The sequence below is a fragment of the Giraffa tippelskirchi genome, chromosome 5 (assembly GCF_054371585.1).
Source record: "Giraffa tippelskirchi isolate mGirTip1 chromosome 5, T2T-mGirTip1v1.2.pri, whole genome shotgun sequence".
Taxonomy (NCBI): domain Eukaryota; kingdom Metazoa; phylum Chordata; class Mammalia; order Artiodactyla; family Giraffidae; genus Giraffa; species Giraffa tippelskirchi.
In genome coordinates, this window is record NC_137279.1 from 145674370 (window position 1) to 145696775 (window position 22406).

The 22406-nt window shown below is 35.0% G+C and overlaps 1 protein-coding gene across 22 annotated transcripts in view; it reads left to right on the forward strand.

Moving 5' to 3' along the window:
- SLC44A5 (solute carrier family 44 member 5) overlaps window positions 1-22406 on the forward strand; it is a 471569-nt gene that overhangs the window by 433271 nt on the left and 15892 nt on the right. For 16 of the 22 annotated variants that reach the window (XM_081490175.1, XM_081490170.1, XM_081490185.1 and 13 more), the window contains 7 exons: window positions 1611-1723; window positions 9204-9335; window positions 12924-13023; window positions 15124-15216; window positions 15699-15786; window positions 16284-16546; window positions 17037-17131. In XM_081490175.1, coding sequence (XP_081346301.1) covers window positions 1611-1723; window positions 9204-9335; window positions 12924-13023; window positions 15124-15216; window positions 15699-15786; window positions 16284-16546; window positions 17037-17131 — 884 coding nt within the window. The remainder of the gene's footprint in view (window positions 1-1610; window positions 1724-9203; window positions 9336-12923; window positions 13024-15123; window positions 15217-15698; window positions 15787-16283; window positions 16547-17036; window positions 17132-22406) is intronic. The other 6 variants (XM_081490191.1, XM_081490182.1, XM_081490189.1 and 3 more) reach the window with 1 other exon arrangement.

A 22406-nucleotide genomic window follows, 5' to 3' on the forward strand; every position in this document is an offset into this window, starting at 1 on the left:
GATTCATGTCAATGGCAAAACAAATACAATATTGTAAAGTTAAAAAATAGAAAATAAACTAATTAAAAAAAATAAAACAAAACAAACAAACAGAAAGCCAAACAGACATGCCGGGACTTAGTATACTCAGAATTTTTACGTGGGAATTAAAAACACAAGTAGTCAAGAACTATATTCTTATTTTTTCCCCTCTGATCTTGTTTTTAAAATTTTTATTTTATTTATTTTTATTTTTGGCTGTACTGGGTCTTGGTTACTGCACAGGATTTTCTCTAGTTGCCGCAAGTGGGGGCTTCTCATTGCGGTGGCTTCTCTTGTTGCAGAGCACAGGTGGCGAGGGCTTCAGTAGTTGCAGTTCTGGGACTCTAGAACACAGGCTCAGTAGTTAATGGCACATGGACTTAGCTGCCCCGAGGCATGAGGGATCTTCCCAGACCAGGGATTGAACCTGTGTCGTCTGTATTGACAGGAGGATTCTTTACCACTGAGCCACCAGGGAAGCCTCCCACCCCCTGCCCCAAGCTTTTTTAAATAACCCTCTTGTCCTATGCCATAGAATAATTTTTTCAGTCACACTGCATATTTCAGTATTAAAGTATCTGTGGTTTGCTTCTAAATTAAAAGCCCAGGCTCTGTAAGACTGTGCACTGAGAAGGTACTCTGGTACATGCTGTCATCTATCCAGTGACAGTATTATTAATAGTTTCTTCTTAAAGATAACATTTGAAGACAATAAGCTCAGTAACTGTGCCAGGCTGTCTATTGCTATTTAGAAATTTGCAGATATCACCAGCAGTGTCAGGTCTTAACAGAGGTATCAGCCAAATTTCCAATTTTAGTGAGTTCTCTTTGATGAAATCACTTAGAAAAATCCAATATAACTTTAACCTGGACATATAGTGGGGTTGGGAAGAAGTACCTCCAGTACTCAATCAAACCCCAGGAAGAAATTAAAACAAGGAAAATAGTCATGCTCTTGATTGCTTGATAAAGTCACATGGCCCAGGAGACATAGATGCCTTATCCCGGCTCCAGATAATGGCCCACAGATCACTGGGGATCTGAAATAAATGTCTGGTGATGTTAGACATCACAAACGATTAGAGATAATTAGGCTAGAATGATAATGGATACAAAATCATGGATTCAGGAACTGTGTAGGACAATTATTTTGCTTGTCTTTCTGCCCTAAGATTGTTCTCTTACTGCTAGTTATATCACATACGGTTTTCATTAGTGACCAGGTATATAGAGCAGCAGTAACCTCTCATGGATATGCTTTGTAGCTTATCACTTGGTGTGTTAAGTGTGAAGAAATAGAATAGGACTGCGGCAGAAAGGAATTGTGATTTTTCCTGAACAACTATGGACACAGAATTTGCATTTACCTAGGCACGAAAAATGATTCATGTATCAAGTTCTGATGATCCTATTGTTTCCCTTGAAAGTCTTAACAGAAGGAATTGCTTATACTTTTTAATGTTATAAATGTTTCTACAGTCAGATAAAATAATCAAGAATTATTTTGAATAGAAATAAGTGTTGTCTTGCTGTGTTTGTTATGTTTAGCACACTGGCCCCCTATGTTTGTTGTGCCTTTTTTCCTCCAGTGGCCTGACTATCGCCATGCTCCTCAGCTGGATGTTTGTGATGCTCCTGAGGTTCACAGCTGGATTGCTTTTCTGGATCTTCACCTTTGGTGTGATTGGAATCATAGCTTATGGTAGGTATCCACCCATCTTAAAATCACCAAATACCAAAATAATCTTTTTCTTTTCAGTTGCCATTGTCAATGACCAGGAAGCATTTTACTTCCAGTGAATTTAATCCTTTTTTACTGTCTTCCTAAAGGTGTTAAATTGAGAAAAATTACTTAATTCTGCATATTAGTGTCTCTGTTACTTTTTTCTTCTTTATCTTGAGGGAAAAAGTGCTATCAAAATATTCTTCTATTTTTCTCTACAGTCTTTGGTCTCATATCTCATGAGTATTAAGAAGGAGGTGAAAAGAATCCCATTTAGGTTAATGAAAACTATTTCAGACAATTTCTTTTAGTCTTTTAACTTTTTATCTGATCAAAGGCCCAGGTCTGCGTAGTTATAGATGTGTGATCGATCTATTTTTCTCTTTCAACTTCGAACTTTTAATCCAGGTACTGTCACACACTTTAATAATTGGCCAGTACTCCATAATGGGCCATCACCCTCTAGAGGCAAGTATTCTGAATTACACTTATTGGATGGAGAGTTACTTTACTTCTAGGTTGAGTTCTAATTATTAACTCAGTTCTGCCAAATGCAGTACAGGTGAAATTCGAACATTGGAAAAAAAAAAAATTGGGCTTCCCTGGTGGCTCAGATGGTAAAGAATCTGCCTACAATGCAGGAGACCTGGGTTTCATCCCTGAGTTGGGAGATCCTCTGGAGAAGGAAATGGTTACCCACTCCAGTATTCTTGCCTGGAGAATTCTATGGAGAGAGGAGCCTGGCGGGCTACAGTCTATGGGGTCGCAAAGAATCAGTGAACAGTATAGCCCTTACAGCAGCTTCTTCTCAGTCTTCTAATAAATGTATGAGCCAGTATATGAATGTTTGAGAGGTTTCTATTCAAAAGAATGATTTTCCTACAACACCATTTACATCAACAATGAGACTTTTATACTCACAGATACCAAAATAACACTTATCTTGTTTCTGTCAGCCAAAGAAGAAGAGCTTTATACATATCAGTATAAGAATGTAGAGTACCCAAAATCTGTAGTTAGCTTGAGTTCCAATCCTGGCTCCATAATGTAACTGGAGGACTTGGAAAAGTTTCTGAATGATTGTAAGACTCAGTTTCCTTATCCATACCAGTACAGTAATGGTATCATATCAGCACAGTAATGGTATCAGCACAGTAATGGTATCTCCATCATACCATTACTGTGAGAATTAAATGAGACAATGAATATAAAGCTCTTAGAACAATCCCTGGAACACAGTAAATACTCAGTATGTCTTGGGTTACTGTTATTATCGTGCTCGTTAGCCTCATTGAGTTTCTCAACAGTTGCTTAGGTGACTCCATGTATTATTCCTTATCTGTTCATGCTGTGCAGCTGCCCATGCATCTCATGAAGGAATATAAGAATTGCTGTCTCCTAATCTGAAACTCCCAATAAAACTTTTTGTCAAAAATCCTTTGTTTTCTTCCTCGGAGCTCAAAGTATCCCCTGCCCTTTTCTGTCTTAGAGTTTGGGGATGTGAACAATTCTCACTGATTATAACAAATTAAGAGTTACATAGAGGATAGCCATATAATACCATGGTTATAAATATGTATTTGGAATATGGAGAAAGCATAGTTCTCTGCAAGTACAGTGTTCTCTATTTCACGGTTTCCTCAACTGCGTAACAGAAATCTCTGAGTGTTAAATAAATAATGTATATAAAGTACTTAGAGAGCCATCATAGTAATTGTCCGATAAATGGTATTTATTATTTTCTTATTATGCAGGAGTATTATTAAGGAAAGAGGACTTGAAGCCCAGGGAACATACTTTGAACAACAAACAAACACTAGGACAGGAATGAGATAGGAATAGAAAAATAATTGGAAAATAACTGCTGAGACTTTCACATCCACCATGGTGAAGGAACTAAATAATCTGAAGGGTCCTTTTGCTATGAAATGATGGCATATTATATTGTATTGTTTTATTTATTTTTTTCATGAGCTTACTAGAAATAAAGGAAGTATCCCAGAAAGGAAAACCATTTTCAACCCACAAGCTAAAAAGTGGGGAACTGAGCAGGAGGCACAGTAAGATTATGGGTAGATCATACCAGTGCTACAATCAGGAGACTCAGAGCCAGCAGAAGAGTAGAGAGTCAGGCCTGAAACTCCTGGAGTAGTCCTGGATCCTGGAAAATGCATAAAGTGATCCTAGTTTGGTAGTACCCTTTGGTTGCCAATAGAAATAAATATGAATCCCCTCTAGATGGAAGCACCTTCAATTCAGATCACTAGGTTTCAACAGATTAAAATGAACAATGTATGAGTTGCAATCAAAGATTTCCAAACATGTAAGGAAATGGTCTTTTGCAAGAAACAAATGATAAACCTCATATTGAGGTCGCTAAGAAATTAAGATATGGGCTGATGCAGAACATGAATTAATGTTTAAAAATTAAAAATACAATTAAAAAATAAGAAATCATCAAAAATATTTAGGCATACATGAAGATGAACCAAATAGAACTTTTCGAAACAAAGCAATAAAGTGTTATATTCAAAATTAAATAAGTTAAATAGTAAAATAGATAATTAATGAACTGAAAGATGAAACTCTTAATTAATTACTCAAAATACAGCAGAATGTGAACAAAGGACAAAATATGATTCTGTGTTTAAGAGAAATACAGAATAGATTGAGAAGGGCCTAACATGTATCAGCATATTTGAAAGGTATTGACTGAGAATTTTCTAGAACTGATGAAAGATATAAATTCAAAGCTACAGGAAGCTCTACCAAGAGGAGTAAGGGAAGTGACACCCATATATAGTCGTACATTTTTTCATTTATTCATTCAACAAATATCAGTTGTGCAGCTGCTGTGTACAGGCACTATTCTAGGCTCTTGAGAAAGAACAGTAAACAAAAAGTCAGAAGTTCTTACTCTCTTGGTGCTTATAACCTAAGCAAATTATCTATTAGAAGGTGATACTTGCCACAGAAAAAAAGAAATAATAGGCACAAAAGAAGGGGGATTGAGAGTATCATGGTAGGGAGAGGAGTACAACTTGCAGTATTAGTAGGGTAGGCATTTTTGAGAGGAGATCCAAGAAAACACTTGAAGGAGAAAATGGGATTAGCCCCTGAAGATACAGGAGAAGTTCCAGACAGTAAGTACAGTTAGAGCAAAGTCTTAAAAGATGGGAGCATGTTGAAGAAATGGTTAGAATGCTTGCATGGATGAGTGTACCAAATAAAGGGGAGAATAGGAGATGAGGAATTTCTGGAGGGCCAGAGACTTAGATTAGTTTTACTCTGAGTGAAATAGGGAGACAAGGTAGTGTTTTGAGCAGAGGAGAGATGTGAAATGATCATGACTTTAGTTCCTGGTGGCTCAGACAGTAAAGAATCTGCCTGCAAGGAGACCTGGGCTCGATCCTTGGGTCAGGAAGATTCCCTGGAGAAGGAAATGGCAACCCACTCCAATATTCTTGCCTGGAGAGTCCCTTGGATGGAGGAGCCTGGCAGGCTGCAGTCTATAGGGTCACACAGAATTGGATACAACTGAAGTGACTTAGCACGCACACATGAGATAGGAAAGGTTTGTGTGGAGCAAGCTTGGTTTAGAAATGGGATTAATCAGAAGTGTAGTTTTGGCTTTTGGTTTTTTTTCCTTTTTTAAAAATTTTTTTACTTTACAATATTGTATTGGTTTTGCCATACATTGACATGAATCCGCCATGGGTGTACATGTGTAATTTTGAATATGTGGAGTTTGAGATGTTTATTAGGCATTAAGATGGAGATGTCACATAGGCAGTTGAATACACAGTTGAATGTACAGAGAAAGAGATAGTTAGCCTAAATAAATATATTTAGGAATCAGGATTATTAGAGCCATGAGAATGGCTGAGATCACCAAGAAATTAGGTGTAGGTAGAGATGTGGACCAAAGACTGAGTTCAGAGGCCCTGCAACATTAAGAGGTCAGAGAGAAGAGAATGGAACAGCAAAGACAACAGAGGAGAAATGGGTTTTCTTTGAAAACTAAAAGGATGTGATGTTATAGAAGCCAAGTTTAAAAAAAACAAAAACGGAGGGGGTGATAAACCATGTCAAATGGGGCAGGTTGGTCAAGAAAGATAAGAACGGAGAATAGACTTTGGATACATAAATATGGCAAGATTATTGGTAATCTGATTAGGGTAGTTTTGGTAGCATAATGAGGAAGAAAAGCCTAATTAGAGTGGATTGAGGGAGAATTGGAGGAGAGGAATTACAGGCAGACAATATATATGGCTATTTGGGAGAGTTTTATTGCAATGAAGCACAAGAAATCTGGCAGTGGATAGAGGTAAGACTCAAAAGTAGACTTTCTTTTGTTTTACTCTTTAAGGTGGGAGAAAGGAAAATATGCTTGTATATTGTCTGGAATGAATACGTTAGAGAGCAAGAAATTAATGATGTAAAAGAAATAAATTGTGAAAGTTCAGAATACCAAAGACAAAATATTTTAAAAACGATAAGAGAGAAAAGACAGATTGCATACAAAGGAACAGTTAAGCTGAAGAAGACTTTTTCAAAACAACAAAAGGAGCAAAATAATACCTTCAAAGAGCTAAGAAAAAATAATGGTCAGCCTATAGCTGTATACTCAGCAAAACTATCTTTCAAGAATGACGGTAACATTGAAGATATTTTAGTTCAGTTCAGTTCAGTTGCTCAGTCATGTCCAACTCTTTGCGACCCCATGAACCGCAGCACAACAGGACTCGCTGTCCATCACCAACTCCCGGAGTCCACCCAAACCCATGTCCATTGAGTCAGTGATGCCATCCAACCATCTCATCCTCTGTTGTATCCTCCTCCTGCCCTCAATCTTTCCCAGCATCAGGGTCTTTTCAAATGAGTCAGCTCTTCGCATCAGGTGGCCAAAATATTTGAGTTTCAGCTTCAACATCAGTCCTTCCAATGAACACCCAGGACTGATCTCCTTTAGGATGGACTGGTTGGATCTTCTTGAAGTCCAAGGGATTCTCAAGAGTCTTCTCCAACACCACAGTTCAAAAGCATCAATTCTTAGTTGCTCAGCTTTCTTCACCATCCAACTCTCACATCCATACATGACTACTGGAAAAATCGTAGCCTTGCCTAGATGGACCTTTGTTGACGAAGTAATGTCTCTGCTTTTTAATATGCTGTCTAGGTTGGTCATAACTTTCCTTCCAAGGAGCAAGCATCTTTTAATTTCATGGCTGCAGTCACCATCTGCAGTGATTTTGGAGTCCAGAAAAATAAAGTCTGCTACTGTTTCCACTGTTTCTCCATCTATTTTCCATGAAGTGATGGGACCAGATGCCATGATCTTAGTTTTCTGAATGTTGAGCTTTAAGCCAACTTTTTCACTCTCCTCTTTCATCAAGAGGCTCTTTAGTTCTTCACTTTCTGCCATAAAGGTGGTGTCATCTGCATATCTGAGGTTATTGATATTCTCCTGGCAATCTTGATTCCAGCTTGTGCTTCCTCCAGCTCAGCGTTTCTCATGATGTACTCTGCATAGAAGTTAAATAAGCACAGTGACAATACACAGCCTTGACATACTTCTTTTCCTATTTGGAACCAATCTGTTGTTCCATGTCCAGTTCTAACTGTTGCTTCCTGACCTGCATACAGGTTTCTCAAGAGGCAGGTCAGATGGTCTGGTATTCCCATCTCTTTCAGGATTTTCCATAGTTTATTGTGATCTACTCAGTCAAAGGCTTTGGCATAGTCAATAAAGCACAATTAGATGTTTTTCTGGAACTCTCTTGCTTTTTTGATGATCCAGCAGATGTTGGCAATTTGATCTCTGGTTCCTCTGCCTTTTCTAAAACCAGCTTGAACATCTGGAAGTTCACAGTTCACGTATTGCTGAAGCCTGGCCTGGAGAATTTTGAGCATTACTTTACTAGCGTGTGAGATGAGTGCAATTGCACAATAGTTTGAGCATTCTTTGGCATTGCCTTTCTTTGGGATCGGAATGAAAACTGTCCTTTTCCAGTCCTGTGGCCACTGCTGAGTTTTCTAAATTTGCTGACATACTGAGTGTAGCACTTTCACAGCAGAAGATATTTTAAGATAAGCAAAAACTAGAGTTTACAAGTAGACATATAGTAATTCTAAAGGAGTGTCTACTTCTAGAGGGAAAAATGATTCTGCAAAAATGTATGAGATGCAAGAATGAATGGTGAGCAAAGAAAATTAATTGGTAAATGTGTAGGTAGGGCTTCCCCGGTGACTCAGACAGTAAATAATTTCCCTGCAATGCAGGAGACCTGAGTTCAATTCCTGGGTTGGGAAGATCCCCTCGAGGAGGGCATGGCAACCCACTCCAGTATTCTTGCCTGGAAAATCCCCATGGACAGAGGTGCCTGGCTGGCTATAGTTTGTGGTGTCACAAAGAGTTGGACATGACTGAGCGACTAACAGCATAGCACAGAACTTAAGAATCTTTGTACAAAATAATGATAATATCCAATTTTTTGAGGTATAACTGTATATAAGTAAAATACAGAGGAATAATCAGACTGGGATGATTATTGAATAATCCAAGGTTCTTATATTTACTGGGTTGACTTTAGACTTGGTTAGTAAGTACACAGTCAATTTTCAAGAGTAATTTATTCTAAAAATTACTGGTTTAGTAGATATCTCTAAACCAGTAAAGGGGGAAAACAGAATATAAGTTAACAAACAAAAACTGATTGGTTTTTAAAGGACAAGAATTTGAAGTGTTGACACAAAGTGGAACAGGAAATACAAAAACGAAGAAGGTTGAAACAAAAGTAAATATAGCAATACATTAAATGTATTAAGCTCACCAATTAGAATACAGAGATTGTCAGGTCAGATTAAAATATAAACATACAAATTGGAGTTGTGTTCTTTACAGAAGTTACAAAAACATAAGGAAAATGGAAGTTTGAAAGTGAAGGGATACAGAAAATACTGTATTCCTATGTATCTTCCCAGAAATACTTTATGTATGCATAAGAAAATATATATATTGTTCTTACTTCTTATATGAATTATAGAATATTTTATATAATTTTTATAATTTTATAATGTTTATTTATTTTTTTCATTTAAAAAAGCATCTAGTGATCATTTACTGTCACTAGAGACTTTCTCCTCTTTATATGGAAATACAGTATTCTACTGTGCAAATATACTATAATATTTTTAATCAGTCATTATTGATGGACATTAAAGTTGTTTCTAATTAAAAGGACATTTAAAGTCGGGTGTTGCCATCCAAAGAAATACTGAAAAAATTTTATTGAATATGATAGCACATTTAGACTGTTGGATGCACATAAAATATTTAATGTGTAAATAGGAATCTTTCCTTTGTAAAAATGACCATGCTAATCAATTTCATGTAGATGTGTGCTTATATTTCACAAAATAACATTTTATATTAGTCTACTTTTCTCTCTTTTTCAAGGAATATGGCGCTGTTACCTAGAATACAGCAAACTTCAGGAACAGCCAGGTTCTCAGTTAAATGTATATACCATCGGGATTCAGACTGACATAAGCATGTACTTTCGCCTGAAACAAACATGGTTCGCACTTAGTGAGTGGATTTTAAAAACTTGCTTTGTTAAAATTGTAATAACAAGAAAGCATCTTTTTGTCTAAAGAAAACTTGGGTTGGTATAACTCTTTAAATACATCTATTGCTAACATCATTAAAATAAGTGTCTATAATACTACTAGCCATAGTAAATGGAAAGTCATTGAGGGGAATTTATTATATAATCTAAGAAAGTGTTACTATACAATGATCTCAAGCTATTTGCCTTCAACTTAACATGAGTCAGATATAGACATTAATCTAATATCTAAGAAAGGTATTTTAAAAGGAAAAAATGCTTGAAAGTTCAAACTTGCATTTAAAAACAGAAAAAGAAAAAATAAAATGAAGAAACAAGTTTTTCATGACAGGACTTTAAAACTACTTGTTATAGAATTGGAATAATAAGTAATTTTTACAAATTTACATTTTTTAGAGTTTATTTAGATTAAGTTAGTTAAGGGTAATATTAACAGAATTTTGAAAGGTAGATGATTTCAGAGATGGCTTTAATAGTTTTTGTTATACTATTCCTTGTTCTTTACAGAGATTCATGTTCTTTAATGAAGATTTTTTTAAATGATCTCTAATTACATGGTGCTTTAAAAAAAATTCATCTTCCTATATTGTTGAAGTTAGACAGCCAGACAAGACAAGTTTGAGGAAGCCTGGTAAGGAGTCCAGATAGCCAAGAGGAGGGCAATATCTTGGAGAGCATCATGATTCCAGAATGGATCCCTTAACATAATCTGAAAACTTAATTTTGCCACTTCACCCAGAAGTCATTTGGATGGCTTTCAGAGACAGGCTCACAGCATGTCACCAGAGTGTCACTGTATTTGTTTACACTGTTAGGATACTCGCTCAGAATGTAGACATATCCCACCTAGCACACTGCTTTCCTGGGCTCAACCCACATGGGGAATAACATTACTAATTAGAAAGTTTTTTTAGCAGAGACCCTTGGATAGTCTTGAGAGGTATTTTCTTCAGACTCATGCCTAGCTTGATGACTTACCCTGGCTGCACAGAAGCCCCCACAAGATTCCTGTGTCTGACATATTCAGTATTTCTCTGTTCCTTGGATAGTGCTAGCTCAAAATGCCAAATTCTTGCTCTTTGAGTTCCCATTTCTAGCTCTCATGCAGCTAATTCCCTTCAATAATATAACACATTATTTTTTTCAAATATGTTTCAGAAAAACTTCATTGATAGCTGTTTCTTTCTCTCTTTTTTTTGACTATAAAAATCAAGCATCTTGGGACTTATATCCTCATCCCTTTTCCTGAATTTGAGTGATTCTATATCCCTCAATAGTCACCATACTGTTACCTATCATTTCTGAAGATGACAAATCTCATCCATTATGTATTGAAACCTCTAGTTTTACTCTCAGATGGATGTTAGTTACAGGTTCTATGGTCATCCTGCTGCTGTCTTTTAAGGATCTTCGACACAAAATCATTGAGATGATTAGAATCTGCCATTGGAAAAGTTAAGAGAGGTACTTTGAGGAAAATGCAGAGCTTTTATTTTCAAGTCTAGGAATACTTATCTTTCCTCAAATGAGTGTTAACTTTCATAATCCATTATGAAATAATATCAGACATTATTTGCTCTGTGTTTATAATTCTCAGCACCAGTGACAAGGGTATACATGTAAAATTATACTTATTGACATAAACGCTAAAAATATGCGTAGTAATGCACATAAAAATTATCATTTTATGAGTCTTGGATTGTATTAGAAGATGGTTCTATTCTCATTTCTATTAATTATCTCAGCCTCCTTGATAAAGTTAGATTTATACCAGCTTCTCTGTAGGGTCTCAAAAAATGTGTTTCTATTGTTTGCTCTTATTTAAACAAAAGGAGGGAATATATAAATTCAAAAGACTGCTGAATTTCTTTAATATAGCCATTTAAAATAATATAATTTTGTAAAAGTACAAATTTAATATGCAATGTTCTTTTTCAATGCAATTTCAGAACATAAAGTGACTGATACAGTTTATATTCTTAAGTTTATCCAAAGAAGATAATGATTTTAGCTTAATATGGTTACATTCCACATTTTTGGGCTCAGTGTAGCTTTAAAAGAATCAGTTATGCATAAAAACATAAATACACAGTTGTAATAAAAGAAGATGTAGCAGGGAGATATTACATTACTGAGAAACCTCCCACATCTCTGGGTTAACTGGTGTCTCCTCACTTGAAGATACTAACTGAAGTATGATAAACATCTGAATCTTAGTGGTATAACAATAGAATAAAATAATGAGTGTCCTATGATTGGAAGTGTTCAGACATGAGCAGAATAACTAGCAGGAATGTTATAGAGTAGATCCTTTCATGGGTAAGAATTTAGCTTTTCATTAAGTTTCTTTCATGATTTCAGAATCTGTTACTAGCCATACTAATTCCTTAATTTAGACTCCACGTCTTTTCACTTTTTAACATCTCTAAGGTCAGGATGCATTTTATAATCGATAGACAGACATTGAATAAAGGATTTTTTACTTTTCCTCAAAGGTTATTACTAAATTAAAGGTATGTCATAGAATTGAGGAAATATAATAATTAGGGCTGTTTGGCTTCAAGTGAAAACAAACAAAGCTGGAGGCAAGGCAGAGGCATTTATTCTAAGAACAGAGAAGTGTCTCACCAAACTCAAAATAGCAGAAAAGCAGCTGGACTTCCAAGTGGACCTGGATCTAGGAAACAAAAAGCCAAAATGGAGCCAAGGATTCCTCTACTTGCTCTCTTTCTTTACACTCGTACACTTTATTCTTTCTTCGCAGGTTCACTTACTTTACATAAATGTGGTTTTGACACAGTAAATGTGTATAACTCTTAGTTCAAGAGGCATACAAACATCAATTCAAAACTAAATTAGACCTAAAGGAGTGGATTGTGGGGTGAGAGGGAGGCTCAGGAGGGAGGGGTTATATGTATGCTTACAGTGATTCACGATGTTGTACAGCAGGGAAAAAAAAAAAAACTGAACTGCTGCTGCTGCTAAATTCTAATTCTGAGGCTTTTATTACACAGCTTGGGTTGGGTTACACTCTGATTTTATCAAGGCAGTCATGATGGGTGGGGTCACAAACTAAAAATGTGGTATCCCAGAGCCCCACCCTGTCCATCAGCAAGATAATTAAGAGGCATTGTGAGCCTGGCAGCAGCTCAAAAACTTTCTTCTGTAATGATTCTCTTACTCAAAGAAGTTTACAAGTGAAAACATCTAAAACAGAGTTGTCTCAAGCAGCCCTTCCTTTTTTTCTCTGCCTATTTTCTCATTTTTACAAGTGGTGTGAAATGTTTCCATAGATAAAATGAAGCCTGTCCAAAAGAGTTGTTTAAACTCTAGCTAAAAGTTTTAATCCAGAATTTTTTTTTAAAGCATTTCTGAGAGGTTTTAAAAGTGAATTTCTAAAACTGGCATTTTTGGAGAGGTAGCACTGCTTAAATTATGAAGTGTCAGAGCTGGCAGAAATCATCATGAAGATCAGTCTAATGTTTGCAGAGAAATTTGCTCTTTGGATTGATTTGCATCGCACACTAATATTTTTTTCCTGTTTAAAGTGATAATACTCTGCCTCCTTGAACTGTTCATCATCCTCATGCTGATCTTCCTCAGGAACCGAATCCGTATTTCCATCGCCCTGCTGAAGGAGGGGAGCAAGTAAGGCCTTGATGGAGAGACTCACATAATGTATATCCGTCATTCATACCAGTCACTGCTTATTTGTAGATGCCCCAGACTCTTTTCCCTTTAAGACGGCTTGTTAAATCTGCTTTCCATTCAAGAAAACTTGTTCAAGTTCAGACTTTGCCACATATTAAAAACTTCACACTAACAAGTCCTTCAAAATCCCCAAACATCAGTTATCTTAGAGCAAAATAAAGCTAAAACCTGTGTACTCTGTGCACTAGCACTTTTTTAAAACACTAAATATATGTTAGGAGAATAGCTTATGTGAAAGTAAGTGATAAAGTACTAATAAAAGTTAGTTATATTAAATGTTGTATGACTCCCATACTGAATTGTATGTTAATAGTGATGGTTGAGATCATTTGTAGAACTGTAAAACACTGTAATTCTATAAAGTCAATTATGTGTTCTGCTAGTTTTGTATAAGTAACAAAATTTGCCACTAGACAGAGTAATTGGTCTTAGCAGCACCAGACTACAGGTTTTTGTATCTACAGCTCTCAATTCAGGAACATTGTATACCCAGAGTCATTTTTATTTTAAAATACTACAAAATAAACACAATTTTTCATAAAATTCATGCTATGATGTAATAACACCTACAGTTACTAAACTATTCCAAAAGGTCACTTGAAGATAAGACATTAAACTTTTGAATAATGCATGGAAACAACAAAGTAAGTATTACTAAAAGCCAACAGATCATGTTCTTTGTTAAGAACAATGGAAATTGGGTTGTTAATGACCAAGGGCCAAATTATTTTAAATAGTCTTTAAGGATTGTTTTAACAAAATCGTCATCTATAATAATAATAGTGCCACCTAGAGCCAGTGTTTGAAATAGTTAACAAGCAGTTTGCTAGATTAAATCTGTCCTTCCCACAATAACTGAAGCCCTATCATTAACCACTGAAAGCTACTGATTTGCTGGGTTATTCCTTAAATAATGTGATGTTGTACAATTCACTTATCCAACCGCTATGCCTCTAAATGTGTGTGTGTGTGCATGTGTGTGTTAAAGGGCAGTCACTACTGTGACAGATTAATTTTTTTTTCAAAGGAAAATAAGAGCTGGAATAAACTGATGTGAGAATACAGGGTAATCATCATAGCGATGCGCAGTATTTCACTCACATCAGTGTCTGGAGGAAAGAGAGAATAGCATAGTCTAAATAGTGAGGTGGAGAAGGTACAAATAAAAAAACGAATCTAAAATGTGTCAGTGTGGGAATTCCCTAGTGGTCCAGTGGTTAGGGCTCTGGGCTTCCACTGTAGCAGGCAAGGGTTCCATCAGCCAGTCCAGGAACTAAGATTATGCATGCCCCATGGCGTGACTAAAGAAAAAAATGTGTCAGTGCATTAGGAGTAGAAATAGTTCTCTTGTAGTTCAAACAACATAGAGTTAATTTAGTGTTATATGCTAAAAAATTATTCAAAAGTAGTTAGTAATAGGGTAACTAGTATGTGAATATTTTAGAAAGCATATCTTAGGAGGAAACATCAAAATAATTATTTATCCTGGAAAATGAAAGAGTTACTTAAAGGGTTGCCATATGGAAAAGGTGGTCATTTCTTCTCCAGAAGGTAGTGGATGTGAATTACATGCAGGAGAAGAACTTCCTAATACTTTGGTTGTTAACAAAATAAGCTGTGTCATATGAGACTAAGGAACATGTTCTGAAGACAGTTCAGAAGGGATTCTTGAATTAGAGATGGATTCTCACATTTGATCAGATGATTGTCAAGATCCTCTGCAATTTTAAATGTCTAAACAAAAGGGAAAAATACCATGATTATAATGCATGAAGTCTTTCTGAGTTAGACAGAAATAACCAAAGAGGAGAAAGTTTGGAGAACTTTTGGTAGGAATCAAACATGAGCACTGAAAGAATGCTATTAACTTAATAAATAAATAAAAATTAAAACCAACTATGAATACACTAGCAAAAAAGAGTCAATGGTTATTAACACTGTTCTTTGAATGAATTCAGTCTAGTTCTAACAGATGAAATTTTAATTGAGAAATTATAACTGTATCATTTTGAATTTCAACTATTTGTTTTATTTCAGAGCCATTGGATACATCCCCAGTACTTTAATTTATCCAGCTTTAACTTTCTTTTTCCTCTCAGTCTGCATTTCCTACTGGGCTGTGGTAGCACTGTATCCTTTGGTAATTGACCTTTTTAAACCTCAGATCCACTCTCAGAAACTGGGAGTTTATATACCTTTCCATCCTGGAAAGACTAGAAACATCCTAAAGATATAATTGAAATGATGATGATGATGATGATAATGGTGATGACTGCTAAGCTCTAAAAAAGTTTTGGTGAACCAATTGAATTTCCCCTCAAATAGGTCATATGGTAGATTTTGTTTTAATTTATCTTCACATATGGTACTTCTCCTTTGCAATACCTAAAAAAAAAAAGTCTCTTTTATATTTTATTGCTTTTAAGGGGCCACTCAGTGTAGCTGACCCATGTTATATTACTCTGGGTCTTAAAATGAATGAATTATTAAAGGATTATAAGTTTTTTGAAATTAGTCTTTCAGTAAACTTTTGAGTTATTCACACATTATTTTCTTATCCATTTATTTTCAATCTACCAGCAAATAATTTAACCTTAATAGAGTTCACTCAGTTACTTGGCTACATCAGGGGCACCTATATACAAAGTCATAGCCCCACAGGGGCAATGTGAACATGAAAATAAAACCTGTGACCCAGTGGTAAGTAAAAGAAACTCTTTTGTTTACTTTAATACAGAACTCTACTACATTTCATCCAACAGTTGTTGTAGGAATAATGCTGCAATAGAGACCCTGTGCATTGATGAGGATCACTGTAGAGAAGGGGGGAGTGAGTCAGATGTTAGCTGAAGATCACTGAAAACAGTGGGCAGAATAGAGAGAAAACACTGCGATTGCCTGAGCTCACTTTTCGTGTCATATACCTAAGAAGCATGTATAGTCAACAACCACACTAACAAATGTAAAATTATAGTGGCTGCAGACTAATGAACATTTGATGGTAAAATGAGATACTTTTCCAGAACTCATAAAAGAACTGTATAAAGTGATGTTATAGAAAATAGAAATAACAGCAGAAGCTAATAGAAGAAGAGCAGGACGAGCAGTTGGGGGCTACACAAGAGAAGGCAGGGAAGGCATTATCTTGGAATAGTATTATTATATTATCCTTGTTGGTTTCTTTTTTCTGAGTGCAGGGTTTTAATACAACTGGAATTGCCAAAGCTTGCCCTGGGGCTCAGTGTCATTTTGCTTTCTATGGCGGAAAGAGCCTATATCATCAATACATCACTACCTTCCAGTTACTCAATCTATTCGTTTTTCTCTGGCTTATAAACTTTGTCATTGCATTGGGTCAGTGTGCCCTTGCTGGTGCCTTTGCTTCTTATTATTGGGCCTTGAAGAAACCTGATGACATCCCACCCTATCCACTTTTTACTGCATTTGGACGAGCCATAAGGTAAGTTTCACATTGAACACTACACCTATCTTCCCAGTTATGTTTAGTGTGCTTATAATATAAGTGGCAAAGTACTTGAGGTCAAAGGTATAATTCAAGATTCATGAATGTCCATTGGCTTTGTCTGGTTTTATAGACATCATTTTATTTTTAATCCCTACCCAGACCAATCCTTCTAAAAGGTTACTGGAGCGAAGAAGTAGGGGAGGGCACTAAATTAAAGATTAAGGATGAACTTGTCTCTCTTTCTTCATTGCTCAGCTCAAACATAAAATCAATGTAAAATGATAGGCTATTGGTATCATTTTTGTAGATGAAGTACAAAATGAGTGTATACGGTTTAAAGGCCTCTATGGAGACCTTTGTCAATCTGAATAAGAGAGTAGAAGTTCTTTTCTATCAACCCTTTTTACCAATAAAAATTAACTAACATCCTTTTAGTTCTTAGTAAAAACATTTTAACCTTTATTCTCATTTTATCTTTGTCCAGATATCACACAGGATCCCTAGCATTTGGATCTTTAATTCTTGCAATAATTCAAATGTTCAGATTAATCCTAGAATACTTGGACAAACGTCTTCAAAGTAAGATTCTAGAATTCATCTTTTCTCAGACTTCCTGACTTCTATGAATAGAGTAGACTGGATCAGGGGATGGGGGAACATAATGAACTGTAATTTGGATGCAGTAATAGGGATGGATGTGGTCAGATTGGGGAGATGTTTAGAAGGAAAAGCCAACAGGACTTGTTGAGTATTAAATATGGTGGGGGTGGGGATAGGAACAATGGTAAAGAAAAGAGAAAAAGTGTGTGATACTGAAAGCCGCTCACTTGTGTCCGACTCTTTTGTGACCCCATGGACTGTAGCCCACCAGTCTCCTCTGTCCATGGGATTCTCCAGGCAAGAATACTGGAGTGGGTTGCCATTTCCTTCTCCAAAAGTGTGTGATATTACTTACTAAATTATGGAAGCCAGGAGAAACACAATTCAAAGAAGAGATTAAAATTTGTGTTTTTGACCTGTTAATATTGAGAAGCATGGTGGGGATGTCAGGCAGTTCTAAGTCTAGAGCTCAAGACAGGGAAGGCTTAAAATATAAATTGTGGATATCATTTGCTCATACATGACACATACAGTTTACAAAAACATAAGCTGTTTGGAATGTGCTTTAAAAGATTTTATTATTAATTGTCAAAATAATCTTGAAACAGAACAACCAAGTTGGAAAACATACAGTTCCTGATTTCAAAACTAAATACAAAGCTACAGTAATCAATACAGTGTGGCACTGGTATAACGACAGACATATAGATCTGAGATAGACTAGAGAGCCCTAAAATAAATGCTCACAAAAAGGCTATTCAATATGGGAGAGTTTCTTTCAACTAATGTAACAAAGAAAACTGGATATCTACATGCAAACGAATGGCCTTATGCCATATACATGAATTAACTCAAAATGGATCAAAGACAAACATAAAAGCTAAAATTATAGAAGTCTTAGAAGAAAGCATAGGAATAAATCTTCTTAACATTGGATTTAATGATGATTTCTTAGATATAATACTAAAAACACAGGGAACAAAAGAAAAAACAGATAAATTACACTTCATCAATATTTTTAAAATGCTTGTACATCAAAGGACACAATCAAGAAAGTAAAAAGACAACCCACAGAATGGGAGAAAATACTTGCAAGTCATATACCAGATAAGCAACTAATATTTAGAATACATAAATAACTCCTACAACTCAAAAATAAACAACGTAATTCAATATGGGCAAAGAATTTTTTAAGTAAATTTTTTTCAGCTTGAGGTATAATTGACAAATAAAATTGTATTTTTAAAGTGTACAAATGATGATTTAATGCATATATACATTGTGAAAAGATCCCCACATTTAAGGTGGGACATTTTTTCCCTTTTTTCGTGAGAATGCTTAGGTTCTACTTTCCTAGCAAATTTCAATATACAATACAGTATTATCAACTGTAGTCATGTTTTACATTATATCCTAAAACCTTATTCATCTTATAGCTAAAAGCTCACCAGCCTCTCCCAATTTCTTCCATGCCCAGCATGTGATAACCACCATTCTATTCAGTTTATATGCATTACAATTTTTCCCCCATGTATAAGCAATACCATGCTTATACATGCATGCATGCGTATTTGTTTTTGTCTGGCTTACCTCTCTTAGCATAATGCTCTTCAGGTTCATCCATGTTATTGCAAAGGTAAGATTTCTTTCTTTTTATGGCTGAATAATATTCCATTGTGTATATATACTATACTTTATTGATTGATGTACCTAATAACACTTAGGTTGTTTCCATACATTGGATACTGTAAATAATGCTGCAATGAACACTAGAGTACAATTATCTCTTCAAGATAGTGATTTTGTTTCCTTCATATACAGAATTATATACATACTTTGTATCTAAACAAAATATACATATTCCTTATATATACAGAATTAGAATCGCTGGATCATATGATAGTCCTGTTTTTAATTTTTTAAGGGACCTCCATACTGTTTTCCATAGTGGATGCATCAATTAACATTCATACCAACAGTGTACAAGGGTTCCCTTTTCTCTACATTCTTACCACTACTTGTTATCTCTTGTATTTTTGATAACAGATATGTGAACAGGTATGAGGTGATATCTCATTGAGGTTTTGATTTGCATATCATTGATATAACTAATGTTGAACACCTTTTCATGTACCTATTGGCCATTTGTATGTATTCTTTGAAACATCTATTCTTGTTCTTTAAACATTTTTAATTGGGTTATTTGTTTTTTGCTGTTGAATTCTATACAGCCCTTGTATATTTTGAATATTAACCCTTTATCACATGTGGTTTGCAAATATTTTCTCCCATTCAGTAGATTGCCTTTTCATTTTGTTGATGGTTTTCTTGCTGTGCAGAAGCTTTTAGTTTAATGTAGCCTACTTGTTTAGTTTTGCTTTTGTTGCATTTGCCTTTTTTGGGTGTAAAATCCAAAGTCATTGCCAAGGCCAATGTCAAGGAACTTACCACTATAAAATCTTGTAGGATTTTATGGTTTCAGGTTTTACATTCAAGTCTTTAATCCATTTTGCATTGATTATTCTGTGTGGTGTAAGATAAGGGTCTAATTTCATTCTTTTGCATGTGGTTATCTGGTTTTCCTAACACCATTTATTAAAGAAACTGTCTTTTCCCCATTGTATATTCTTCACTTCTTTGTCAAAAATTAACCATAGATGCATGGGTTATTTCTGGGCTCTCTATTTTTTATGCCAATACCAGACTGTTTTGATTACTTTAACTGTTTAAAAGAATTTGAAACCAGAAAGTATAAGGCCTTTAGCTTTGTTACTCTTTCTTAATTGCTTTGGTTATTTGGATCTCTTGTGATGTTATACAAATTTTAGGATTGCTTTTCCTATTTCTGTGAAAAATGGCATTGAAATTTTGATAGGGATTGCATGAAAGTTTTAGATTGCTTTGGGTATTGTGTACATTTTGTGCAGTGTGGTGCTTAGTCACTTAGTCAGGTCTGACTCTTTGTGACCCCATGGACTGTAGCCCACCAAGTTCCTCTGTCCATGGGGATTCTCCAGACAAGAGTACTGGAATGGGTTGCCATGCCCTCCTCCAGGGGATCTTCCCAACCCAGGGATCAAACTCAGGTCTCCCTCATTGCAGGCAGATTCTTTACTGTCTGAGCCACCAGGGAAGCCCAAGAATTTCATTTTAAATGTACAATAAATTACATTTAAAATTACATTTTAACAATATTAATTCTTTCAATCCATGGAATATTTTCAACTTATTTGTTTCTTCATTCTTGTCAATAGCTCACAATTTTTAATACACAATTATTTCTCTTCTTCATTTATATTTATTTCTAGTTATTTTATTGTTTTGATGTAATTGTAAATGAAATTGTACTCAATTTCTATTTCCAGTAATTAGTTGTTGGTGTACAGAAAATCAACCGACTTTTGTATATTGATTTCATTACCTGAAACTCTACTGATTTCATGTATTAGCTTTAATTGTTTTTTTGGTGGAGATTGTAGCATTTTCTTATGTAAGATCATGTGATCTACAATTAGAGACAATCTTCTTCCTTTCTGATTTGAATACCTTTTATTTCTTTTATTTGCCTAATTGTTCTGGCTGAGACTTCCAAGTTCTAAACTGAAAAAATGTGGCATTAGTGGGCATCCTTGTCTTGTACCTATTATTAGAGGAAAAGCTTTCAGCTTTTTACCATTGAATATGATGTTAGCTGTGGGCTTGTAAGAAATGGTATTGGTTATGTTCAAACCTTCTATAACCAGTTTACTGAGAGATTTTATTACTAAAGGAAGTTGAGTTTTGTCAAGTAATTTTTCTGCATCTATTGAGATAATCACATTATTTTTTACCTTCATTTTGTTAATGTAGAGCATATTTATTAATTTTCATATGTTGAACCATCCTTGCATCCTGGAATAAATCCTACTTGATTTTGGCATGTGATTCTTTTAATTTCCTATTGAATTCAATTTGCTAATATTTTGTTGAGGATCTTTGCATTTATATTTATCAGGGATACTGGCCTATAATTTTCTTTTCTTGCAGTGTCCTTGTGTGGGTTTGGTATCAAGGTCATGATGGCCTCATAAAATGAGTTTATAAATGTTCTATCCACTTCTGTTGTTTGAGAGTTTGAGAAGAGTTATATTTATATTAATTCTTCTTTGAATGTTTGGTAAAATTTCACCAGTGAAGCCGTTTTATCCTGGACTTTGCTTTGTTGGGAGGTTTTTGATTACTGATTCAAAATCTTGACTAGAAATTGATCTGTTCAGATTTTCTATTCCTTCATGATTCAGTTCAGCAAGTTATATGTTTCTAGGAATTTATTCACTTCTTCTATGTAGTCACATTTGTTGGTGTAAAATAGTAGTCATAGTAGTCAGTTATGATCCTTTATGTGTGTTATCAGTCATAATGTTTCCTGTTTCATTTCTGAATTTATTAATATATAAGTCTTCTCTCTTTTTTTCTCAATTGGTCTAGTGAAAGGTTTATCAATTTTATGTTTGAAAAAAACAGCTGGTATTTTCATATATCTTTTTGATTGTTTTTTTCCATCTCTTTCATTTATCTCCAGTCTGAGCTTTACTATTTCCTTTCTTATACTAACTTTGTACTTAGTTTCTTCTTTTTTTCTAATTCCTTGAGGTGTGAAGTTAGTTTGTCTGAGATCTTTTTTAATAACATAGGTGTTTATTGCTGTGAACTTACCTCTTAGAACTGCTTTGCTGCATTCCGTATGTTTCGATGTGTTGTGTTTCTATTTTCCTTTGTTTCAAGTTGCTCTTTGATTTCACTTTTGATTTATTCTTTCAACTCTTGATTATTCAGTGGCATGTTGTTTAATCTCCACACACTAGTGAATTTTCTGGTTTTCTTCTTATAATTGACCTCTAGTTTCATACTATTGTCTTTAGAAAAGAGGCTTGATATGATTTCAGACGTCTTCATTTATTAATACTTGTTTTGTGACCTAACATGATCTATCCTGGAGAATGCTCCATGTATACTTGAGAAGAATGTGTATTCTGCTGTGGTTGGATGGAAAGTACTATAAATGTTAAGTCCATCTTAACATTTGTTAATATATACTTAAGTCCAATGCTTCCTTTTTGATTTTCTATCTGGACAACCCATTGTTAAAAAGGGAATTTTGAAATCCTGTGGTATTATTATATTGCTAAATATTTCTTCCTCCATACCTATTTATATCTACTTTATATATTTAGGTGCTCCAATGTTAGGTGCATAAATATTTATAATTTCTACC